Source organism: Manis javanica, chromosome 16 (genome assembly GCF_040802235.1).
Source record: "Manis javanica isolate MJ-LG chromosome 16, MJ_LKY, whole genome shotgun sequence".
Taxonomy (NCBI): domain Eukaryota; kingdom Metazoa; phylum Chordata; class Mammalia; order Pholidota; family Manidae; genus Manis; species Manis javanica.
Genome location: NC_133171.1, coordinates 69,508,951 through 69,532,762, shown reverse-complemented (window position 1 = coordinate 69,532,762; position 23,812 = coordinate 69,508,951). Strand labels below are relative to the sequence as shown.

At 45.5% G+C, this 23,812-nt stretch overlaps 1 protein-coding gene across 1 annotated transcript in view; it reads left to right on the top strand.

Annotated features, from left to right (window-relative positions):
• The window catches only part of LOC140846732 (uncharacterized), a 30,488-nt gene extending 7,727 nt beyond the window's left edge, over positions 1-22,761 (top strand). Inside the window, exons 2-4 of the mRNA XM_073224322.1 lie at positions 1,351-1,676; positions 15,746-16,786; positions 20,679-22,761. Of these exons, the coding sequence (XP_073080423.1) occupies positions 1,351-1,676; positions 15,746-16,323 (904 nt within the window). The 3' untranslated portion in view covers positions 16,324-16,786; positions 20,679-22,761. The remainder of the gene's footprint in view (positions 1-1,350; positions 1,677-15,745; positions 16,787-20,678) is intronic.
• The last annotated feature ends 1,051 nt before the right edge of the window (positions 22,762-23,812 follow it).

Sequence of the window (23,812 nt, the reverse complement as noted above, 5' to 3'; positions counted from 1 at the left end):
TTTTATTTTTCTCGATTATTTTTTCTTCTCTAATCTTTATTAGGTTCCTCATTCTTCCAATTGTGGGCCTCAATTTTTCTTCTGTTTTAGTTTCATTAATTATGAGTTTAGACTGTTCATATGGGATTGCTGTTCTTTCCTGAGGTAGGCCTGTGTTGCAATATTCTTCCCTCTTAACACGGCCCTTGCTGCATCCCACAGATTTTGCATTGTTGAATTATTGTTGTCATTTGTCTCCATATATCGCTTGTTCTCTGCTTTTATTTGGTCACTGATCCATTGGTTGTTTAGGAGCATGTTGTTAAGCCTCCATGTGTCTGTGGGCTTTCTCATTTTCTTTGCATAATTTATTTCTTGTTTCATACCTTTGTGGTCTGACAAGGTGGTTGGTACAATTTCAATCTTTCTTAATTTACTGAGGCTCTTTTTGTTGCCTAGTATATGATGTATTCTTGAAAATATTCCATGTGCCCTTGAGAAGAATGTGTATCCTGCAGTTTTTGGTGTAGAGTTCTGTAGATGTGTGTTAGATCCATCTGTTTTAGGATGTCGTTCAGTGCCTCTGTGTCCTTACTTATTTTCTGTCTGGTTGATCTGTTGTTTGAGTGGTGTGTTGAAGTCTCCTAAAATGAATGCATTGCATTGTTTCACGTATGTAGGTGCTCCTGTGTTAGGTGCATAGATATTTATAATGGTTATATCTTCTTGTTGGACTGACTCCCTTATCATTATGTCATGCCCTTCTTTGTCTCTTGTTACTTTCTTTGTTTTGAAGTCTATTTTGTCTGATACAGGAACTGCAACGCCTGGTTTTTTCACCCTACTGTTTGCATGAAATACCTTTTTCCATCCCTTCACTTTTGGTCTGTGGATGTCTTTGGGTTTGAAGAGAGTCTCTTGTAGGCAGCATATAGATGGGTCTTACTTTTTTATCCACTCTGTAACTCTGTGTCTTTTGGTTGGTGCATTCAGTCCATTTACATTTAGGGTGATTATCGATACATATGTATTTAATTGCATATTGCAGGCTTTGGATTTGTGATTACCAAAGGTTAAAGGGCAGCAGTACCTGCAGGGCCTGCTGCACGTCCCTAGGGGGCGACGCGGTGCGGGAATCCTCTGAGGCCAGCTGGTCTCTGTGAAATTCCAAGCAGGTGGTCTGTGAGTTAGAAAACAGGCGAGGGGTTGGGGGCGGGTCGCGGGGCCCATGAGGCCCCCTCCCTTCGGTCAATCAGCGGCTACGGCAGGCGCCTGTGGGGGCTCACTTTCTCCTCTGCGCCGGGTGGAGAGGGCGCTGGAAGCGGCGTCCCTTCAGCTCCAGCCGGCTCCTCTGGCTGGGGGCCTCTGAAGGCGGTCTGACGGGCACTTCCATAGTGACAACTTCGCCGCCGCCGCCGCCGCCGCCGCCGCCACCGCCGCCGCCCCCGCTCCGTGGGCGCGTAAGGGCCCTAGGGCGAGGGCAGGCGGCGGCCCCTCAGTGTGGCCGCAGGGGTCCCTGTTCGGCCCTGAGCGGCGGCAGCAGCTCAACCGCGGAGCCCGCGATGCGCCTGAGACCCCCGGCCAGGACGCGGGGCTGCGCGTCCGGCAGCTGACTCCCAAGTTGAGCGCAGGTCGGCGGCGCGGGTGGTGGCCGTTCCTCATGCTCCAGCTGCACCTGCTTCAGGCACTCATTCAAGGTAAGACGGGGCGCGGGCACAGGGTCCCCCTGAGGTGCCGGCCGTTGGGTTTACTGGGACGTGGCTGCCAGGCGGGGGTTCTGTGAGTCTGGTGCTGTTTTGTTCCTTCATTTGTTCCTTGTTGTTATACTTCACAAAGGATGGAAATCATTTGGTACTTGTCTGTCTCTGCCTGGCTTATTTCACTGAGAATAATACCCTGTAGCTCCATTCATGTTGTTGCAAATGATAGGCTGTTTCCTTCTTGTGGCTGAATATAATAGTATTATTACATCCTGTATATGTACCAGCTCTTCTTTATCCATTCATCTACTGATGGACACTTAGGTTGCTTCCGTATCTCAGCTCTTGTAAACAGTGCTGCAGTAAACATAGGGGTGCACATGTCTTTTTGAATCTGAGAAGTTGTTTTCTTTGGGCAAATTCCTAGGAGTGCAATTCCCAGGTCAAATGGTATTTCTATCTTCAGTTTTTTGAGGAACCTCCATACTGCTTTCCACAATGGTTGAACTAGCTTACATTCCCACCAGCAGTGTAGGAGGGTTCCGTTTTCTCCTCATCCTTGCCAGCATTTGTTGTTCCTAGTCTTTTGGATGTTTACCATCCTAACTGGTGTGAGGTGATACCTCGTTGTGGTTTTGATTTGAATTTCCCAGATGATTAGCGACATGGAGCAGCATCTTTTCATGTGCAAGTTGACCATCTGAATTTCTTCTTTGGAGATGTGTCTGTTCAGATACTCTGCCCAATTTTTAATTGGATTATTTCATTTTTGTTTGTTGAGATATGTGAGCTCTTAATATAATTTGGATGTCAACCCCTTATCGGATATATCCTTTATGAATATATTCTCCCATACTGTAGGATGCCTTTTTGTTTTACTGATGGTGTTCTTTGCTGTGCAGAAGCTTTTCAGCTTGATATAGTCCCACTTGTTCATTTTTGCTTTTTTCCCCTTGCCCAGGGAGATATGTTCATGAAGAAGTTGCTCATGTTTATGTCCCAGAGATTTTTGCCTGTGTTTTTTTCTAAGAGTTTTATGGTTTCATGAGTTACATTCAGGTCTTTGATCCATTTCCAGTGTCCTTTTTTTTTTTTCTCTAACAGGAGAAAATCAAATTTAATTTCGTGTGCATGGGAACCCCACATACATGAGAGGTTCAAGATAGAAAAGTAAAGTGAGTTATCGATGCCATCCTAAGCTAAAGAATCTGATAAGGGCCTGGGGCGCAGAGGGGAGGCGGGCAATGCACTGAGCAGTAAGATGTTTGCCTTATCATACAGATACATCACTCAGAGAAAATGTGTTTCTGGTTTAACTCCTATTTTGTGAAAGACTCCAATTTAGATTCTTCTGGAGAGTTAAGGGATAGGCACAAGTTTCTCTTAAGCCTATAGGGTATTCTCAATTGCCCTTAACTCAAAATAGTCCACATGCCAGTGAGGTACATGTTGGGGAAGCCTGTTCTGAGCCACTTCAATATATTGTTTATACTTCTATTTGATGAATTTATTTTATTACTATTATTTTGAAAGAGCTCTTAATATCTAAAGATGTCAGTCCTTTGCCATTGTAAGTGATCTTTCAAATCATATTTTCTAATTTTATAAATTATATTGTACGTACAATGCTTTGCCTATAGTTTTTTCATCTCTTTTTATGCTGAGAAAAGTTTCCCTCATTCTTATTACAAAGGTCACCAACTAGCCTCACCTTGCATTTTCCTCCTACTGCTTTATGATTTCATGTTTATATAAATATTTTTATGTAAGCAAACAAAAGTTTAAAGATACACAATATATGTATACTTTGAATTCAACTGCACTAGATTTTAGTAATGGTTTAAGCAAGGTATTAATTTTTTTCCCATCTAACTAGGTAATACATTGCTTCAACACTATTTTTAATAATTCTCCTTTTCCTTGCTAATCCAAAATACCATCTAGAACATATACTTATTTCTTTTATGTGCCAAAGTATATTTCTTGGAACATGTTTAACATGTTCCATTGATCTCTATTCCTAGTGTTGGGCCAATACCATACTTTCTGCATTCTTGCAACTTTATAATATGTTTCAGTATCTGTTTTCTTCTATTTTCCTTTAGTCACTCTTATGAGGAATTCTAACATGTTTCTAATTTTTTATTGAAGTACAACATACAGATGAAGAGTGCTTATGTCACAGTGAATGGCCTAGTAAATTTTCACAGAACTGACTACATCTACGCAGTTAGCAGGTAGATCAAGAAACAGAACATTCCCAGCACCCAGGAGCACCACTGACTGTCAAGCTCTCTTCCAGCTACTGTGCACTCTCAGTGACCGTGTGGACTTTGAGCCATGTTGGTTTGCTTGTTGCTGAACTTTATATAGGAAGAATCATATTGTCTGTCCTTTTGCGTCTGTCTCCTTCCACTCCAATCTATGTTTGTGAGATTCATCCATCCATATTGTTGAATATAGTTTTAAATTGTTCATCCCTATTGTTGTATAATATTTCTTCATGTGAATACATGTAATATATATCAATAAACACACCATGATGTATTTATTCATTCGTCTGTTGATGGATGTTTGAGTAGTTTCCAAGTTTGGGTCTATTGCAGACAATGCTGCTATAAATGTATTAGTGATGTATGTGAACACGTGTACAACTCATTGGTGTACAGGTTTTTTGGGGGGACAATGTAGTGTGAATTCCTACCTTTAGCTCAAGAAAAGGGAATGTAACGATATAATTTATCCTCTTATATTAGGCCAGGTTGCCCCAGAAACATAGCCTGAGAACTGAGTTGAGTGCAAGTAGTTTATTTTGGGGGTGATTTCAGAGTGCCCCTGTAGGGGAGTTGGGAGTTAAGACAAGAAAAGTAATGGAGGAAGATGTTTGAAAGAGGAGGAGGTTATCATTGGATATCTGGGATCAGTCCCACTGAGGTCCTCTGGGAGATGGCACAGACTGTGCATTACATTTGCCTGGTATGAGGGGTGATGAAATTCGGGTATTTATCTACCAATTCCCAATCATCATTTATTGAGGACCACTCCCCCCAGGGCAATAGCTACCTCCCTTCCAGCCCACCCAGCATGCAGAGAGAGAACAGCCAGGAGCAGTCCTCAGGCAGACAGGCAAACTCCTATTTGTAAGAGGAGAGTTCTCTCCTAAGCGCCTTGCCGTTCAGAGAACTCAAGTAGTCCCTCCAACACACTTCTTTGCCTCACTGTTAGTCTGTACTCCTGCGATGGTTAATTTTGTGTGTCAACTTGACTGGACCATGGGTGCCCAGCAGTTTGAACAAGCAGTATTCTGTGTGATCTGTGCAGGTGTTTTTGGATGAGATCAACATTTGAATCAGTAGTCTGAGCAGAACAGATTGCCCTCCCCAGTGTGGGTGGTTGGGCCTCATCCAATCAGTGGAAGACTCACATGGACCAAAGGGTGGACCCTCCTTCAAAGGAGAGGGAACTCTTCTTGTCTGATTGCCTGGGACATTGGTCTCTTCCTGCCTCCAGACTCAAACTGAAACATCAGCTCTTCCTGAGTCCTGAGTTGCTGGTTTGGGGATTGGAATTTCCGCTCTCAGCTCTCCTGGGTCTCCAGCTTGCTGACTGAACATCTCGGGCCTTCTCGGCTGCCATGACCTTGTGAACCAATTCCATAGGATAAGTCAATCAATCAAGCAATCAATAATCTTCTAGTGGTTCTATTTCTCTGGAGGACCCTGACTAATACAGGGTGTTACTGAAACTGTGACTGAAGCTGAATATGAGCTTCCTAATTTTAATCTATTTTTTCCATGAGTAAGGGTTATGGAATGGCTTCCTCCCTAAGTTCTTTATGAAGTAAACATTACAGAGACAATTTTCCTCAGGGTCCAATATTAGTCCAATCTTACATCAAAGAAAGGATGTTCTCCTATGAGCGTGGCTCCGGTTTTACTCTCTAGGAGCTGTGAGTCCCCCTTGTTACTGTGCAGAAATGCAGCAAGCCCACTCCTGCTCTCCAGACCCTGCAGGCATCACAAAACCCTGCAGAAATGTTTATAGTTTCTATTTTCTTCATTGTAACATGATGGCCACCCAGTCTTACAAATTTGTTTTTTTTCCAGTTCTCCTGGATATCAGGGAGATTGACCAGTTGATGCCGCAATACATGTGAAAAATACAGATGTTAGAATTGTGTTAGATGAGGCCAACTCAGGGAGAACAGACCTAGTAGACTATAAAGTAGGGATTTGTTAAGAATGATAGAGAAACTGAGTTTATTTCCTTTATTATAAAAATTGAAGCCAATCAGCAACATATTTATTTTAATCCATCTTCATTACAAATGAACCATAAGAATGCAAAAATAGATAAGTATGTTCATAATATTCACCACTGGTAGTATATTTATGTGTAGCAGTCAGACAAGGTGTGTGTAAATGTGGGACGAGGGCCTTGGAAATGACAAGTGGATTTTAAACAGGTAGGGAGGTGGGGGAACAGAAACTGGTGGGAAATGGACACTTCTCAGTAGGAGTCTTGCTACATCCGTCTGTCCCGTCCAGTTTCTAATAGAGGATGTTTTCCATAGCGATGGAATAGAGCATTCCAGCATCATGGCGCCCCACCTAGACCAGCGCTTCTCAAACTCTACAGTGCATATGCCTCTCCTGGGGCCCTTGTTAAACCACAGATTCGGATTCAGTAGGTCTGGGGTGCTGGCCTGAGTGTCTGTATTTTAAAAAGCCCCTAGGGATCTCAGTGCTGCTGGTCCAAGGATGACATTTTAAACAATAATGCCTTAGAAAAATATTTACCCCATAGTTCACACTTACCTGCCTCAAATGCCACTATGAACACTACTTCTTAAAGTGCAAATGCTATCAGCAGTCATTAACACACTATGTGAATTTGTTTATCAGACCTTTGTTGATTAGGTGGCAATCATTTGTAAGCAAGGAATCATTTTCAACAAGAAAATATTACTGAAAAACTGTTTCAGCTAAATCCCATTTTACATCACAGAAGACAGAGAAAAGACAGGAGTACCTCCTGAATAGTAGCTGTCAGTTCATCAATATGATGAGCAGTTTCAGGTCTTATGAGGAGAGTAGGGTTGAAAGTGAAATGATTGTGTAATAAGGATACTGTACTGAGCTTTCGCCATGTGCTGGACCCCATCCCAGTGTGTTATGTGCCATGTTGTCCATCTCATTTAATCTCTGAAAACAACCTTGCTGTGAGTATTGCTCCCACCTTCATGTACATGCAGGGACACTGAGGCCTGGAGAAGTTCTCTAAATTCCCTACAGTTACTTCAGTGGTAGGTTGCAGCCCTATCTATCACCAAGGATCATTCGTAAAATTTCATTTACCCTCCTATCTAATCATTCAACAAATCCTTATCAGTTCTCTTTGTGCCTGGAGCCCTGCTTATGTCCTGAGTGTACAACAATGGATAAAGAGAGTTTGTGTCCTCAGACGAGACTCAAAGCTGACCACATGCTCACTCAGAAAAGCACCCGATGCTGACTAAATGGTGCTGTGTTGACGGCCTTCAGGAAGGAGACTTCTGACGTCTGCCAGTGTAAGATAACAGTGACGTCTGCCACAGAGGCAAGAGTGAGGCTTCTTAATTCCTCATTAACAGCAAGGTTTCATACCTGCATGCGGCACTGCTCTCAAGGAGTGAACAAAGGATGGCTTGGTGGCTGCTGAAGCCTCTACTCCTAAAGGGGAAAGAAGTAGTGGCTTGTGACCTTGGTGAGTGAAGGCAGTCTGAGGTCCCTGGCATTGCAGGAAGCAGCCTCAGGGCCCCATCAAAGCCAAGGAAATCTGTGTGATGGGGTCTGAAGTATCTTTTGCAGAAGGAAAACATGACAGAATTTGGCAGGTGTAGGAAAGGCGTGCCCAGGTTTGTGTCTGGAGGATGGCCTTCTAAGGAAGGCACATGGCCTGGGTCTCATCCTGATCATGTCGAGGGAAAGCAAAGAGCTTTTATGGGAGCCTCAGAAGGTGACCACCCCGACCCCCACTTCCCTCTCGCTCTCATTCTTCCCCTTTCTCGTTGAATATTTGAAATAGTAAATGATGCAGGACCTTGTGGATTCTTCCCGTGTGTTCATTCTCTCCTCAGGCCTTAGTCAGAACCTCATCAAAACAGGGCACCCAAAATCCTACACAGGAGGTCTCCCTGGAGCAACAAGAAGCTTTGGGGGCCACTCGTCACAAGTCAAAGTGTTTCTCAATGATTATTTGGAATACTGTCTGCAGGGAAACCTTGGGTAGTCACTATTTGGTCAGGAGAGTGAAGAGCTTCCTTAAAACATCCACAGTGTGACTGGCAAGTAGGTGAGCACCCTTTCCGGAAGGGTGCTGCTGAAGGGCTCCATCCCGCTCCTTCACCCAACAGATTTCTGTCAGGCACCTCCGACTTGCCAAGCTCTGGGTCTGCCAATAAACAAATAAATGTGTGAAGTTGTCAGCAGATGCTATGGAGAACAATGAAGCAGGTAAGAGGGCTGGAGATGGTGTGGCCCGGGTGCGTGTGTTAGTCTGCACGGAGCATTCAGGAATGCTGTCTGACGATGGTGAGCGGAGACCTAGGAGCGGGGAGGCGGCGGGCTCTGCAGACCCCTGAAGGAAGAACGCAGCAGGCAGAGACGTCTCAGACCTTAATCACAGGAGACCTGGGAGGGCCAGAATCTTATCTTACCATTGGGCTTCAGAGTCCACACAATTGGTTCAGTTCACAAAGCATTTAAATGGCATCAGGGATCCCTTATTTAATGAGATGCTTACTTTCTCTGAAAATGTGTCTCATTTTATTCTAAGGTTATGCCCAAAGACATATTTGTAGCTTTCAAATTAATCGACCCCATAACTGGGTTCAGGTGGAATGAGGCTGGCTGGGGGATTCAGAGAAGGCTTTGCTGACCAAGTAATATCTCAGACGAGATCTGAAGGGGGAGCAAGAGTTGGTGAGGGTGGAGGGAAGGGTCGAGTAGCCCAAACAGAGGCAATGGCATGTCAAAGGCCCTAAGGTGGCCTGCATATCATGAAGATGCTGCTTTCAAGATGACAGCCTATAGCCTTGAATCTCCAAGCACAGGTGGGCACTTTCTCTTTAATGGGAGCCAGAGCTGTTACCCCATCTGTTCTGTAGCCTTTCTGGGGTATGCATGCCTTCTGCCCCTCTTGCCCTGTGCTGCTATCCAGGGTCCTGTTGATATTAGATGCTGGTCCTTTAATTTTGAAGGTCCTCCCTGAAGCCTTGAATCCATTCCTCTGGCTCCTGGTGTGTATCTATCTCCCTTGGACCCCGAGGGCCACTGGCCTTCTGGCCCTGAATTCCTGTTTTCTTATTCATTGCCAGGGTTGGCCAGGCTATTTCAGTGACATCTGGAAAATAACTTTCTTGCTCCATGTTTTAGCTTTTCTAAACCACATGCCATTCTATAATCTCACAGTCATACTGTGATGGCTTCAGATTTTTTAAAAAAGTTTAAGACCTTCTGAAAAAAAAAACTATATAATTATATTTAGTTTCATACCAGATGTAGCAGAGAACTACAATTACAGGTGTACCCAACCTTCAGAAAAATGGACACATTAACATTCTCGTACACAGTTATACTTGGAATGGATTCTTCACATTAAAAAACCACCTCTTGTTTCATTGAAATAATTTCCCCAGTGTAGCTGAAACAAGATCAACTTTTCAAAAAAATTCAGCCTACATCCAGCTTCTCAGCCTCTGTGGGAAGATGTTTATTGCATAGACAGGCACATCTGCCATGCTCTTTTCTCCCTCACTCCCCTCATCGCCCCAGGATCTGCATGGCCTCCTCTTCCTCTAAGCTGTCACCCGCAGTGATGGGGGGTTCCCCTCTGTGCCCGCCCACAGATCACACCCAGCCAGACCCTGGGGCTGAGCTGTCCCTGGAGGACCCTAGTCTCCCCGGTCTTCTCTTGATCCCAAGCCTGTGCAAGCTACTGTCTCATTTTTTGCTCCTCTTTCCACCAAACTCTTCAGAAAGTTGTCTGTACCCATTGTCTCCAGTCCCTCTCCTGCATTCACCGGGCTTTCCCCCAGCACTCCTCCGAAATTGCCCTTGTCAAGGTCACTGGCCGAGCCTGGTGGGCACTGCTCAGTCCTCATCTCGGCCTCTCAGTAGTTGTCACTCTCTCTGCTGTAAAAGCCACTGTTACTCGGCCTCAGGACCATCACGCTGTCATGTTTCACTTCCTGCCTCACTTGTTGCTCTTTGTCCCCCGCATGTCCCCAGTCCCCAGACCCCGGGATATTCTGGGACTCGGTCCTCAGACTCCTCTCTTCCTCTGCACTCCCTCACTAGGTGGTAGCTTTGCTCACATGGCCTTAGACATATCAGGAAAGCTATCGAATTCATTTTTCAGTTGGGACTTCTCCCAACTTCAAACTCATATGTCTTCCTACTTGCCCTTCTTGTTCATCTACAGTCTAGTCCACTTAATTGCCAGAGGGATCAGGTTAAAACATAAATTAGACATTAACATTGCTTTTTGGAAATTCTGAATGGCTCCCCGTCATTCCATGTGGAACAAAAGCCCAAGTCCTTATCGAGGCCTAGGAGGGCCTGCACGAGCTGGTGCCCAGATGCCTCTGTGAACTCATTTTCTGCCCCTGCTTCATTGCCCTCTGCCCCAGTCCCACCAGCATGCGACTGGTTGGCGGGAGGTGCACCCTTCAAGACAGAGGACTTCCTGCTAGAAGCTGCCGCCCCAACACCCCCAACAATCCCGTGACAGCCCCTGCTGAATGACAGGGGTGCAAGGGCCCAGCCCTCTCTGTCCAGTGTGGGCTGGCTTGGAGGGGTCATCCCATCCTCAGAACTCGCCGTGAGTGGGCTTGTCCGAGGCTTTTGTTGGGACGTGTTACAGCTGGTTTCCTTCTCCTGCCCAGTGTCCCTGCCCTCCCACCCTCCCCTCCCCCAGGCTGAGCCCCAGAGAATTCCCTAATAAACACCCTGTTAATCACCCTCTCAGAGGCGGCCTCCAGGAACTGACTCCTTGGCTGTTCCTGACACTCCAGGCACCCTTGGCCTCAGGGCTTTGCCTTCTTGCTCCTTCTGCCTGCAAAGCTCTCCTCTCACACAGGGGCACAGCTCACTCCCCACTTCTTTCAAGTTTCTGCTCAATAGCCTGCAGCGAGAGGCCCTCCCTGCCTACCTCATGGAAAATAGCAGGCACTACCTTCACCAGTATTAGTATCCCCCTTACTCAGAGGAATTGTTTTCGATAGTATTCAATATCATTTGGTATATATTTCCTTGTTTATTTCTCTCACTGTACTGTAGCTCCATAAGGGCAGGGACTTGACCTATTTCGTTCACTGCTATTGCCATGGCAACTAGAATAGCACCTGCCACATAGCAGAGACTCACCACCAAGTCAGGCTGGTGCTGGTCTTGCTCTGACCTGATGCTAGTCATTGGCCAGTGTCATACCGTCTGTGACAAAAAGTCCTGCCTTCTGGGTTTCCACCTTGACCCCGTTGATGTCTTTGATTCTGAGTCACTGCCTTCGGGGCTGCCATGATCTCCTCCACGACTCAGGGTTGCCTTATTATCTTCCCCTTAGTCTTTCTAGAGATTGCCACCCTGCCCCTGGTGCCCAGTCCCTATCCATCTGCTACTAGATTAGCAGGAATCCCACCTCTCACTCTCCAAATGCCCTTGTATTGTTGATTGCTGGAACCTCCCCTACAGTCCAAGTCCCCATTCTCATCAGTGTCCCACCAAGGTCTGCTTAGCTTCCCTGAAAGCCATGTCCAACCTGTGAGCCTCACCTTAACCTTCAGCATCAAAGAGGGCATCGAAAGGCAGCTTCATGCTGCAGGGAAGGAAGTGTGCATTTGGGTCGGCAGGGCATGGGTGTGCACCCCGTACTCTGTCACTCACAGTGGGGCACCCTGTGCAAGTAGCTCACTTCCCTGTGCTGCAGCTTCCTCCCTTCAAAAGCACAGTCAGTGACAGCCGACCTGCAGAGCGGCTGTCAACAATACACGAAGACATACAAAAGTGTCTGGCACATGGCTGGCAGTCAGCAAGTTTCTCCTGTATACTGAAATCTTCTGAAACATCTGCTCCACTGTGTTCCATGGAGCAGCACAATGTCTTCAGGAGGAAACTTTGAGGCTCAGTAGCTCTACGTGCAGAGTAAAATATTTCCCGTGGGAAAACATTCAGTATTACGGGAATTTCCATGATAATTTCACCCGTACTGGAACAAAACAACAATAACATATGCAGCAAAATTATGTTGTTGGCCAAGGGTACTAACTAGGTCCAGGCATTAACTCCTGCACGGGAACACATGGCTTCATCTCCGAAAGGGAGCTGAACAGGAAGCACCAAAGCATAAGTAGTCCCATCCTTGCCTCTGCCAGATTTAATGGAAACGTATATACTAACCCTTGCCAAATCTACAGGAGCTTCTCTAGTTCCCATTACTTTGCTGCTCAAAAGGAAGGCAGTAAATGCTTCAGCCGTAGGGTGTGGTATATGTAACTGCGGGCTGAAAGCAAGTTCAACACAAATGGCCAAGGTTGGCAGATTGCACAATTCTCAAGTTATTTTTGTGATGGGCAATGTTTTTCTTTTTTTATTCTGTTTTCCTCTTGAGCTGGCTAACGATTCCCAATGAATAGAACTCTGTCTAGTTCAATCCAGTTAGCCCACATTGCATGTATAGTGGCAAAGAGAGGTGCTGTGTTAACACTGGTTATTTTAATGGACTCCCAGTGTAGTAAAGATGGAAAAAGAAAGGCCATTGGGCTGTTCATTTGTAATTTGTTCTCTGGGTTTGGAAGTGGGTCACCAGCTCAGCAAAGAGAATATAATAAATATGCAATAAGGTGATTTCCGAAGTCTGAGCCATCATCTCCTGGGGAATGAAAACATGGAGACATGTTACGGAAGTGTTTGATATTCTTCTACATGACCAGGTATGGTGCTTCCTGTCCAAACTGGATGAGCTGTTTTGTGCTGGCGTGGCTGGCAATTCATGCATCACGTGCTGTACGTGTCTAGCTCCCTGCAATCTTCAGGCTGTCTGTTCCCCACCAGCTGCATTTTCTCTGCCATACTGCCAGGATGAATGGCTTCAAGTCATCATTGATTCTGAATGTGACAGACATAGTATCTGCTCTCAATATGCTTCCCCTATGGCGATGGATAGGGGTGAAGAGCACGTTCTTGAGGACATGAAGTGTGCGCCCAAGGGGACAGGCAGCGAACTTCCCCATGGCAGCCCCTGGCTGTTCAGATCATCCCAGTTTCCTCCTGGGGAGCTGAGGGCAGGTTTCAAAGGGGTATTTGAGTCAGCAAAGGTTTTTCAAGAGAAGCCTTGGCATTAAACTCTAGTTTTCATTTTTAAAAAGTATTCCATGCTTATGGTAGAAAAACATCAACAACAAAACTAAAACAGCACGTGGGGAAGAGTGAGTCTCCCTCAGCACACAGACCCGCTTCCCTTCTCCAGAGGCAGCTACCGCCACCAAGTTTTATGTGTCCCCCCAGACAGGGTCTATGTGTAGACTAGCTTTGATTTTGGAACTGCATTTTTTTGTGTGTTCTGCTAAAATGGTTCATTTAACTCTCCGTGGTAATGGGACTTTGGGACACACACCGCCCACACTCACACAGACACACACGTTCACACACGGTCGTTCTCTCAAGGATAAAATGGAGGAGAAATGATACAGTGGAGTGACTGGAAGGTATGTCATAGTAAACCCCAGTGGCTAGCGGATTCTCAGATGGTTCCGGTCAGCTTGTTAGACAGAAATAGCCTGGTGCAAACACCCCAACCTCCTCAGACTACAGAACAAATCCTGGCAGCTTGCTTGTGTGCAGCCTTCCCTTTGAAGCTCGAGTTTCAACAACATCAGAGCTTGGCCGGGCTGCTTGGGCACAGTAGCTGACAGACAACATACTCTAGCTCCCCAGGCCTCTTCTCTCTGAACCAGAAGATTCTTACAGATTGCACCTGCTCCTCTCCCACCCCCAACAACATGCAGAAACGGAAAACCCCTCAAGTTTCTCTGGGTAATGCCATTGAATAAAACCCAACTCAATCTCACACACTAAAGGAAAAGAAGAAAAAACTGATATGTGTGTGTGTGTGTGCATGTTTGGCAGAAATAAGGAACACCATGCTGTCTGTGAGAGCATTCTGGAGCTCAGTGACGCCTAGTACTGCTCAAACTGGGAAGCTGTGTTTGTCTTTGGAGTAGAGGCGGCTGCATGGGAGTGATGTGGAGTCACTTGAGAAGCTATTGTTCTAGAGATTTCCCATAATGGGAGTGTAAGCCAGAACAGCAGAGGACTAGCTTTTACTTAAGTCCTGATTCAAAATAAAAGAGCTGTCATAGTTTTTAGTAAAATCAGTCAATCTACAGGAGCCTGGGTAAAAACCTCTCACCAAAACCCATGGTTCTAATGCAGGAACCAGGTGGAAGCCAATAGGAAAGGAGCATTTCCACCATGTAGCAGATGCATATGGGAGAGCAGTTCTTGCTCCTGGTTAAGGTAATAGCTGCTTGTATGCATGGTGTTAGGACTACTGGAAAGAAACACTCCAAGAAAATACTGCTTCATCTGTGGGCTAGTATCTGAAAATTCTTTAGTAGTTGAGAAAGCCTTAAGTTCCTCAATAACAGAAACAAAGTCCCCTGAAAAGAACTGCAACAATAATAATGCTCATTTCCTGAGCCCTTACTTATGGTCAGTACTTACATTCAGAGTCAGGATTTTATGAATGATCTCCTTTAATCCCTGTGGTAGCTGGTCCCCAGGGTGGCCCCTCAATGACCTTTGCCTCTGCATATTCATGCCCTTGCATGGTGCCCTTCCCTTGAACAGGGATGGCCCTGTGACTCACATGTCACCGGGAGAATGGGGCAGAAGTGTCACTCTATGAGAAACCTTACAGCTTCTGCCTTGGTGTCTTGGAGCGGTCATTCCGGGGAGTCAGTTGGCACATAGGAAATCCAGTTCTCCTGAAACCACCGCATTGTAAGGAAGCCCAAGCAAGCCATGGAGAGTGGCTGAGTGGAGAAAGAGATACCTTGTTGGCTGGCCCTCAGCCATCCCAGCCATCTCACACTAGGTTTACAGGCCAGCTTAGGGGTCCTCCTGATCTGACTATGCTAGTAGTTCTCCGTGTGGTCCGGCAGCATCTGTGTCACTACAGAGCTTGTTAGAAAGGCAAATTCTGAGGCTCTTCTTTGGACCCACTGAATCAGAAACTCTGGCACTGCAGCCCTGTTGTCTGCAGCTTACTAAATCCTTCAGGTAATTCTGATGCATGTGCAAGTCTGAGAACCACCAGTGTATTTACTAATCATGGTATCCTGTCCCTATGTCCCTAGCAATCCGTTTAGGAGCCCAGACCTAAGCCAGTCAGCAGCCAACAGTCTGTTGGCGTCAGGTATTACTTGCTGGTCCAGGAGGGGCCCCATCTTTCTGCTGGCGGCCACTCTGTGAAAGGAGCCAAGCTTAAGAAGCAGTGGACAATGGAGGTGGAAGGTAGAGGTGCAGAATGGGCCTCTGACACCAGGGTTCAATGTTGCACATTGGGACTTTCACTTTATGGGCCAATTTCCTTATTGGTCAAACCCATGTGCATTGGCTTTCCGCTACTTGCAGCTGAAAGCACATTGCCTTATGTCCTGCATTTTACACAGGAGAGGTTTGGTAGCATGCAGTGGTCCAGATGACTAGGAAGCAGAAGAGCTAGGATTTGAAGCCATGTCTCCAAAGCTTGCCCTGTCAATGAAGCCATGAAAGGGTGGGATTTGCTCTTTTCCTGAGAGTAGCGTGTTTTGTGTATTTTTTTGGTGGGTCAGGGTACTGAGACTACATGACAGCCCTGGGCATTCACAGAAGGGATGCCCTGAATTGAGAAAGTCCAGGAAGAGGAGGGAAGATGCATGAAAGACAGGTAATGCCTGCTGAATTCTGTTCTTGGGTGGCCTATGCGCTGGTATTTCTTCATGGCATTAAATTGAATGGTGTCCTTTCTTCTCTCCTTGCCCCCAGAACAGATTGACATACTAAGCTGTTTTGTAAGAACAACCCTGGAAGAGTGTAAAGAAAATATTCCTTTGAGGAGCAGGCTGATTGGTCCAAGTACTTCTATAAACAGCATCCACCTGCAGCATGCTACTCGAAGACAGTTTATAATCACAAAAGGAACAATCTGGAAGATTCCAGTTGTCAACACCGCTAAAATAGAGCAGCAGCAGGTCTTGCACAAGAGACTTATGCCATGGCATGAATTCAGGATTTGTATAACCTTGGCCTCCCTGGACTCTGTGACCCCTCGGTGGACACCAACTTCTGTGCGGGGGGTTCTGGCCTCTGCTCCACCGCACCGCCGTCTCTGTTGTGGGTCTGCTTCATCCACTACCACCACAGTCCTGCCTCTCCTGGTACCTCCTTCACAGAGGGGGTGGCTAATTTTAACCTGTAATCTGAAGCCAAAACAGAGCAGTCCCAAGGTACTAGGGTGGCTGCGGCTAAGGGACACTTTCAGGGAAAACATGAAACAGGTTTTACAGAACAAGGCAAACAGGAAGGCAGACAGCTCTTTTCTCCAAAAATCATCCAGAGTTTGAAATAAGGGCAGATCATCCTTGATAAACAGTCCAATAAAGGACTTTCTCCTAATCTGAAACAGATTGCTCTGGGAAACAAAAGGCAAGCACTTATTGAAGACCCTGCCATATGCATGGCATTATTTCAGCTCTGGAAAAGGACACTCGTTAGGGGCCTTCCTTCCAATGATGTTTGGAAACAACCATAAAACATGTAGAAAATCACATACTCAAGATAATAAGATGTGCTGACACAAAATTATTATATATATATACACTAATTGAATCCTCATAATGAACTGATGGTGTAGGTATGTTATTATCCCTATTTCACTGATAAGGAAACTGAGGCCCTGAGAGGTTAGGTCATTTGCCCAAGGTCACACCTAATGCAAACAGAAGCAGCACAGCTCTGGAGGCCATGCGTGCTGCCAGGAAGGAACACACGGAGGATGGGGTTGATCCAGACAGTGCCCTGGAGGAGGTAAGCTTGACAAAAGAATGATGGAGATTCAGGGCAATGCTGACAGTAAATGAGAATGAGCTAGATTTAAGGAAGGGGCTGCCTGCTTTGCTATCCTGTGCTACTTTTAAGGCAACAGGCATTCTGTAATGGAAAGTTTCCTCCTTAAATGCTTAACTTTGACCATTCTTTGAATCCCAAATACTGGGGGCCCTGCTTGCCCTGAGTTCCAAGACTGGGTGCTTTAGAAGCAGAGTCGTAGGTGTGGGAAGGACAATCAAATCACCTGGCTCACCCTCCGTATTGTATAGACAAGGAAACTAAAGCTCAAAGACACCCAGTGGTGCCCAGACCACCAGGCTGCAGCCTCCTGATTATCAGGTTAGGCCTTCCCACCACCCCCCATGCCCTCCTGCTCGTGACCTCCTGCAGGCAGCCACCTGCTGGGCCTGGGACCGTGCCTGCAGTGCTGAGGATACTGGTTCACCGGTGGGGGATTCTTAGGCACATTCTGAGACTTGCTTAGATTAGCTAAACCAGCATCAGTTGAGAGTTTGGGGCTCACTGAGGTCCTATCAGAGGGCTGTTCTGTGGAGTGGGGCAGTTTGGCCCCCCCCACGGCCACCCTCTGGGCCCTGCTGCCTGTTGCAGCTGTACACAGACTCCTCCCTAGAAGAGGCCTCAGCTGGTGGGATGTGCAGCCTCCACGCCTGTTGGGCTTCCACAAGCTCGATGCTGGCCACTGGGGGTGTGATGAGCAAGACTTGACCCTGCTGCAGGGGTGTCTACTGCCGATGGGAGACAAATGCATAAACGGACAAGTCCAGTCTCTTTCCCCGCACTGATGGGGAGGAGGCTCAGCCCCTCCTAATGCATTTTAAATATAGGGATGATAACTGGGTAATTTCATTTAGTTATCAGTGGACTCCAGTAAAGGGTAATCTAGGATTTAACATAACCAGAGAATCACCTCGGGAGACTAGTTAGGAGTTGCACGGCTACCTGGACGTGGCTGGAAGTGGAGCAGGACCCGCAGATCGCACAGGGGCCTCCATGCAGGGCGCCAGGGGCGCCATCCACGCAGCCAGCCACACGATTGCCCATCTGAAGCCGAAGGTGTGGAGTGGATATGCTTTTAAACAGCAGCCTTATGGAGATGGAGTTAACATACAGTTTACCCATTTACAGTGTGCCAGTGGTTCTCAGCATATTCAGAGTTGTGCGGCCATCACCATGGTCAATCTTTAGAACATCTTCCTCACCCCAACAGAAACTCGCAGGATAACACTCATTCTCTATTACCACTGCCTGGTCCCCAGCCCAAGTCTACGTTCTGTCCCTTCCCTTGGAGTTGCCTATTCTGGTGCAGGAGTGTGAGTGTGTGTGTGTGTGTGTGTGTACACAATTTATATACTTTTTAGAAAAATACAGAGGTGGCGGTGAAAAGCATGGTGTGCTGTCAAGTGTGCCCATTTCCCTTCCTGCCTCTTTGAGTTCTGAGGTCCTGCTTTGCTGGGGAAGAGTGGGAGACACACGGTTTCCATGGAAGTCTGGGAGCAGGCAGGCAGGGTTTTGTACAAACAAAACGGAAGTTTCGTGAGATGTGAATGTTCCCAAGGTCCTGGTTCCCAAATCCTTTTGAGTAACCCAGCTTTCTAGAAGCCCAGCTTTTGAGAAGAGGCTAGAACTTGTTTTCTTTTCACATGTAGTGCTAGAGATGGCTGACTTGATTATGAATGAAATCTTCATTAATGATCATATCACAAAAAATGGTACTTAGCTGAATGATAAGGAATTATTTAAGGTCTAAACTTTAGATAAATATAAGGCTCAGACAGTGGCCCCCATACCAACATGATTTCCTTTGTATAAAGACTTCCAAAAAAAATTACGAACATTCACAATCAGCCTGGAATTTATATAAGGACTGGTGGGCTGTTAACACTAGCTTTTCAAAGGATTATGCTTTTGTGCTGGGATAGCCCATCTCAATAAATTCATGTGTCTTGGCACTCTGGGTGGTTGCTAGGGAGCATGCTTAGGGAAATGTACTTGCTTGGCTTTGGTGTAATATTACTTATTAGAGTAAGAGGTCCAGCATGAGGACTACTTTATACTTTCAGTGAATGCGTGGTTTTAGAATTTACAAAATATTTTCACACTTTGGACCTCATTTGAGCCTTACCACGTGCTATCAGTTGGGTAAGGTCTCTATTCCTTTAAGTCAAAACGCTTGGGTTTGAATCTGGGGTCACCTCTTATTAGCTGGGTGCTCCTGGGCAAGTTACTTCAACTCTCTGCCTTGATTTCCTCATCTGGGAAGAGATTGTCCTAGTGCTTACTTAATGGGGATGTGATAAAGCTTAAGTGCACGTGTAAAGCCTTTAGAACAGTGTCTGGAATACAGTAAGCAAATGCTCTATAATTATCCTCATGATCATTATTAGCATTATTTTAGAAATGTGGGAACTCAGACTTGGGAAGTTAAATGGTTTCCCAAGAGCCTAACAAGTGGCCAGGCTGGGCGCCGAACCCAGGGCTCCTGACTCATCATATTAATGGTTGTGAAATGATCTGCCTGTAAAAACTGGTGCTTGGCAACCAGACCAGGACACTTGGCTGCTAAAACAAAATAATCATGGTTTTATTAATTGGCAGAAAGAAGTTAATAGGCTTTCCTCCATCTTAAACGTCTGCCTTTGGGGACCTGCTACTGCTTTATCTGCTCGTGCTCGCTGGGGCTCATAACCACGGAGAGGCAGTCCCTCAAATATGACTGGCAAAACCTCAGAACTGACCGTGCGTGGTACAATGGCTTTTTGGTTTCATGAACACCCGACTTTGTGGTCTAATCACATATGCCTATCATGGGCAGGCTTTCTGCAGGGATGCTCGTCTGGGGTCACAAGAAGGACCTGGATTGATCAGTAATTTGCAACACCCCACAAATAACCTATTGTTCAGGAGAGAACGTGATGTTCACTGCCCCCCGAACAAGTCTGAGGGCCACTCCTCCCCAACCTTGAATTCGACCAAATATAGACTTATTTTTTACACTTTTCGTGCAACCATGTGAATTTCAGATTAAGTATATACGCTCTGGGTTGTTCTTGTACGAGATAGTTACAGAAGAGGGCATGGAAGCCGGAAAGAGGAGGGGGAGGGCAGGATAATTTTCTGCCACACAGCCTAGGCGACTGGGGCAGGAACAAACCGCCAAGTTGAGGAGCACAGTACCTGCGGCCAGTTCCCCTGCTCCTTTGGAGCGGAAGAAAGTGGCACCCGGGTTATGCTGTGCTTGGCTAAAAGAATACAGCAAAGCTAAGGGTGTATAACCTTGTATATAGAGGAGGGATTTTGAAATACTCAATGTGTGTGACTTTGTTCAGTAACAACTGTATTTTTCCTCGTGTGCAAGTTACTTGGAACAATGGTGGGGATCCTGGGAACTAGTTATAAAATAAAACAAGAATTTTGAAGTTTCAGTTAGTGAACCAGTAAAAATACTATGTTACAGAGAAAAAAATTACCTGTTATTAGACCTAAAGGGAAAGGACATTCCTAAGTGTTTCTAGCCAGTAAGGGATGGTACCTTACAGCTTTGGTATGGTTCTCTTTAGTATGCAGCCTGTGTTTTATCTTCATGAACATTGTAACCAGACTTATTGGATGCCAACCCCACAATACTTCCAGCCTCCTTCTTTGCTCACCTCCTCCTACCAGAGGGGCTGAAAAAGATCAACATTCCTTTTGACAACTGTCTTGCTGTAGGTGGCCATGTGACCTAAACCTGGCCTGTGAGACTCGGGGTCTTTTGTGTTGTGTGTGTATATGTGAGGACAGGTGTTATCTTTCTCCCTTATTAAAAGGAGAAAAACCTGAGAACCCTTTTGTACCTCGTTTGTTTTGGAAGCTGCCTTCTGAGTATATGATGCCTGGAGCTGTGGCAGCCATGCTGTGATCAGGTAACCCCAGGGCTGAAGTTGAAAGCTAACCCAGAGCAAGCTAAGAATGGAAAGACAACTGGGCCCTTGAAGGGAACACTGAGATGCCAACCCAGCACTGAGAATCACCCATTTCTATACTCAAGTAAGTAAAGTCATCACGTATGAGACACTATTAGTTTCATGTTACCTGCAGTTGGTAGAAAAATCTGGTTTCATGGGTTCACTTAATCTCGATCCCCAGGGTTTTCCCTGCAATGTCTTACCAGTTTTTCAGAGATTGCAATTCTGCCTGTAACAGTGCCTCTTACAATGCAGTGAGGTTCACAAACATCAAGTACCATAAAAGTAAGAAATAGTAAAAAAGGCTTTTGTGTTAGGTAAATACACTGACTTTCATGCCTTATGGAACAGGATGCCACTAAGCAGCTTTCCTTTCTCCTGGAAAAATGTGTGTTGTGGAGGCTCAGGAGGCTGAGGAGGAATCGACAAACTTCTAAAAGACAACGGCAGGAATGACATGCTAAGCTCCAGGCATGAAGGCCGCTTTCCTGGGCTTTTCAGAATCATGAGAAACTTAGGGAAAAAAAAAAAAGACTAAAATGAGAAGTTAGGACCTTGTAAAATGACCATATTTCAACTTCTTATTCCTGAGAGTATTGGCCTAAAAAGCATTATCTGCATATTTGTAATATGCAAAAGACCAAAAGCTTATTGTGCTCTACTTAAGGATGCTGATGCTCAGACCCCTCGCCATCACCCGGCAGTCTGATCCTGGAGAGGAAGCTGCAGAATTAAGAAGGAAAGGCTGGCAGCACAGGGGACAGCAGGCCCAGCTGTGGGGCGCCAGAGGTTTGGATTCCAGAGAGAAAAGTTTTATTTTTAAAGAATTCAGACCCAAGGCAAAGAAAAAGTTTTCAGCTTGTTTGCAGACCACAGATGTCAATGTGGGACCAAGGGGAGAAGTTGTGGATGGATGACCAACATCTAACACGTTGCACATGAAGGCTGTTTGCAAATCATTTGGGGCCTTTGAGGAACTTTACGGCCCACCCACAAATCTGGTTTGATTCTCTAACCTTAGTAAAAGATTTCTGGTTGTAGAAAATGAAATGTACCTAAAATTAATTTCCAGGCTATCTTTCTAGTTCGTTTATCCGCTTTCCCAAGGTGTTCCTTTGCTTTTCTCTTGAGCAGACATTTCACAGTGACAGACAGATGGATGGGAGTCAGTTTCCAGAGGTGGGACATGTGCTCAACAGGCCCACAGGAAGAAGTGCACACCGACGAACCACAGCGGCCCTCAGGACCCTTCCACTGGCCGGGCTCAGGGCCTTGTTTGGAATGCTTTCTACCAGACGTTTCCCGAGTGGAGCCCTCCAACCACTAGCCACAGGGCACAGCTGGGTGCTTCCAGGGGGTTGGTCTGAGAGAATTATGCCCATCCAGATAAGTGGAGGTAAGAGGTACAAAGATAAGTTCTGATGGCATTTCAGTTTTGCCCCTTCTGAGCTTTGATCATGCAAGCCAAAAAAAAGCATGTTCCTTTTTGCTCAAGCTGATCTGAACTGGATTTCTGTCTCTTGCAACCTGAGTCCTTGGTTATTTCTAAAACCTTGTGTGTAAACCTCATTTCCCCTCAAACAAGTAGTTAAAATATTTTACATGAGCATGCTAAAATAATTCTTTTGAATAAAAATTTATTTTTTAAGTTGAAAATCACTTTCAAATTTATCTATGTAAATGCAGATTTTTAGGTATTAGACTTATTATACACAATTGGAGAGAATACAGTTGAAATGCAGCATAGGCTTAAGTTGTCCTAGTTTTTCATATTCAGTTAGAATGAATAGGAAAGTATTAGTCACATAGAATATTTCACTTTAGACAATAAAAATGTTAGATCTACTGTTATGTAATAAAATGTAACTGAATGTTTGCTTAATAAATGGGTTTTTAAGAAATGATTTGGGTTAAATCAGAGTAGAGCTGTAAATCTGTTAAGATATTTCCCAAGTAAAATGCCAATAAAAGGTTAAATATTCTCTTTTTATATAAAGAAAAAATTATTTCTGGTTAACATGTTTTTGCTTTTGTGTCAGAACAGCCACAACAAATAGGATAAACATGTTAAAGCCAAAGTTTTCGAAGTGTGGGTTCTGCAGTACTGTTTACACTGTATTGGTTCAGAAATCAGCATCAACATAGGGTATCGAGGCGCGGGTAGAGTGATGCCTGCCAGTGCTGACATGGCTGTCTAACAGGCAGAGAGGCTGAAAGGAGACAGACCTAAGAGGGAAGATCATGTCACCAAGTGTGGCTGCAGGGAGAAAAGCACGAGCTGAGCTGGAAACGACCCAAGCATGACACACTCACGCTCACTGTGGCTTGGGATTTGTTTCTAAAGTGTTCAGGGACAAAGTCCAGCAAGATGTCTGGTTTGAGTCAAGCATTTCTTCCTGAACTTGTGACTTCTCAACTGAATGAAGTACTTGGCATACTTTAGGGAAAAAATGAATACACTCAGATTTAGCTTTATTAGATATTAAGCTATTAAAGCAGCTGAGGAGTAAGACCAGCACACAAATTGAACTCGTGTTTCCTGTACACACAAACAGGTTTTGCTTAATGGAGAGTTTTGGCTCTTTAAAAAGGATAAAAGGCAGGGGAAGGGGAAAAGGGATGGGGTGGGGTGGGGGGTAGAAGAGTAGGAAAGCAGAGGACTCCTCACAGAGTGATCAGGGCACGGAAGGGAAATGCAAAGATTCTGTCCACTTGATGTTGTGCTTTAGGTCTTTGGGCCCAAGGAAGCTGTGCCTAGAGGGTTGGGCTTTCAGCATGCAGCTATGGGTATTTTTGCCACGTGGTAGACACAGGTCATCTAAGTCTTGCCATGCATCTTCCCGCTTCTGAGGGCTGATCCCAATTTCCTAAAGTGATCTGAATCCTTCTAAGCTAGGCTAGCTCAGGAAGTTGTCACACTGTGTCCAAATATAGCATGCTTACTGTGCACAGTTTGGACTTCTGGGCCAGCAGTGGGAAGGGTGTACTGGTTCATTTGCTTTTCAAATACAGTACAGTTAACTAAATAAATGGAACACAG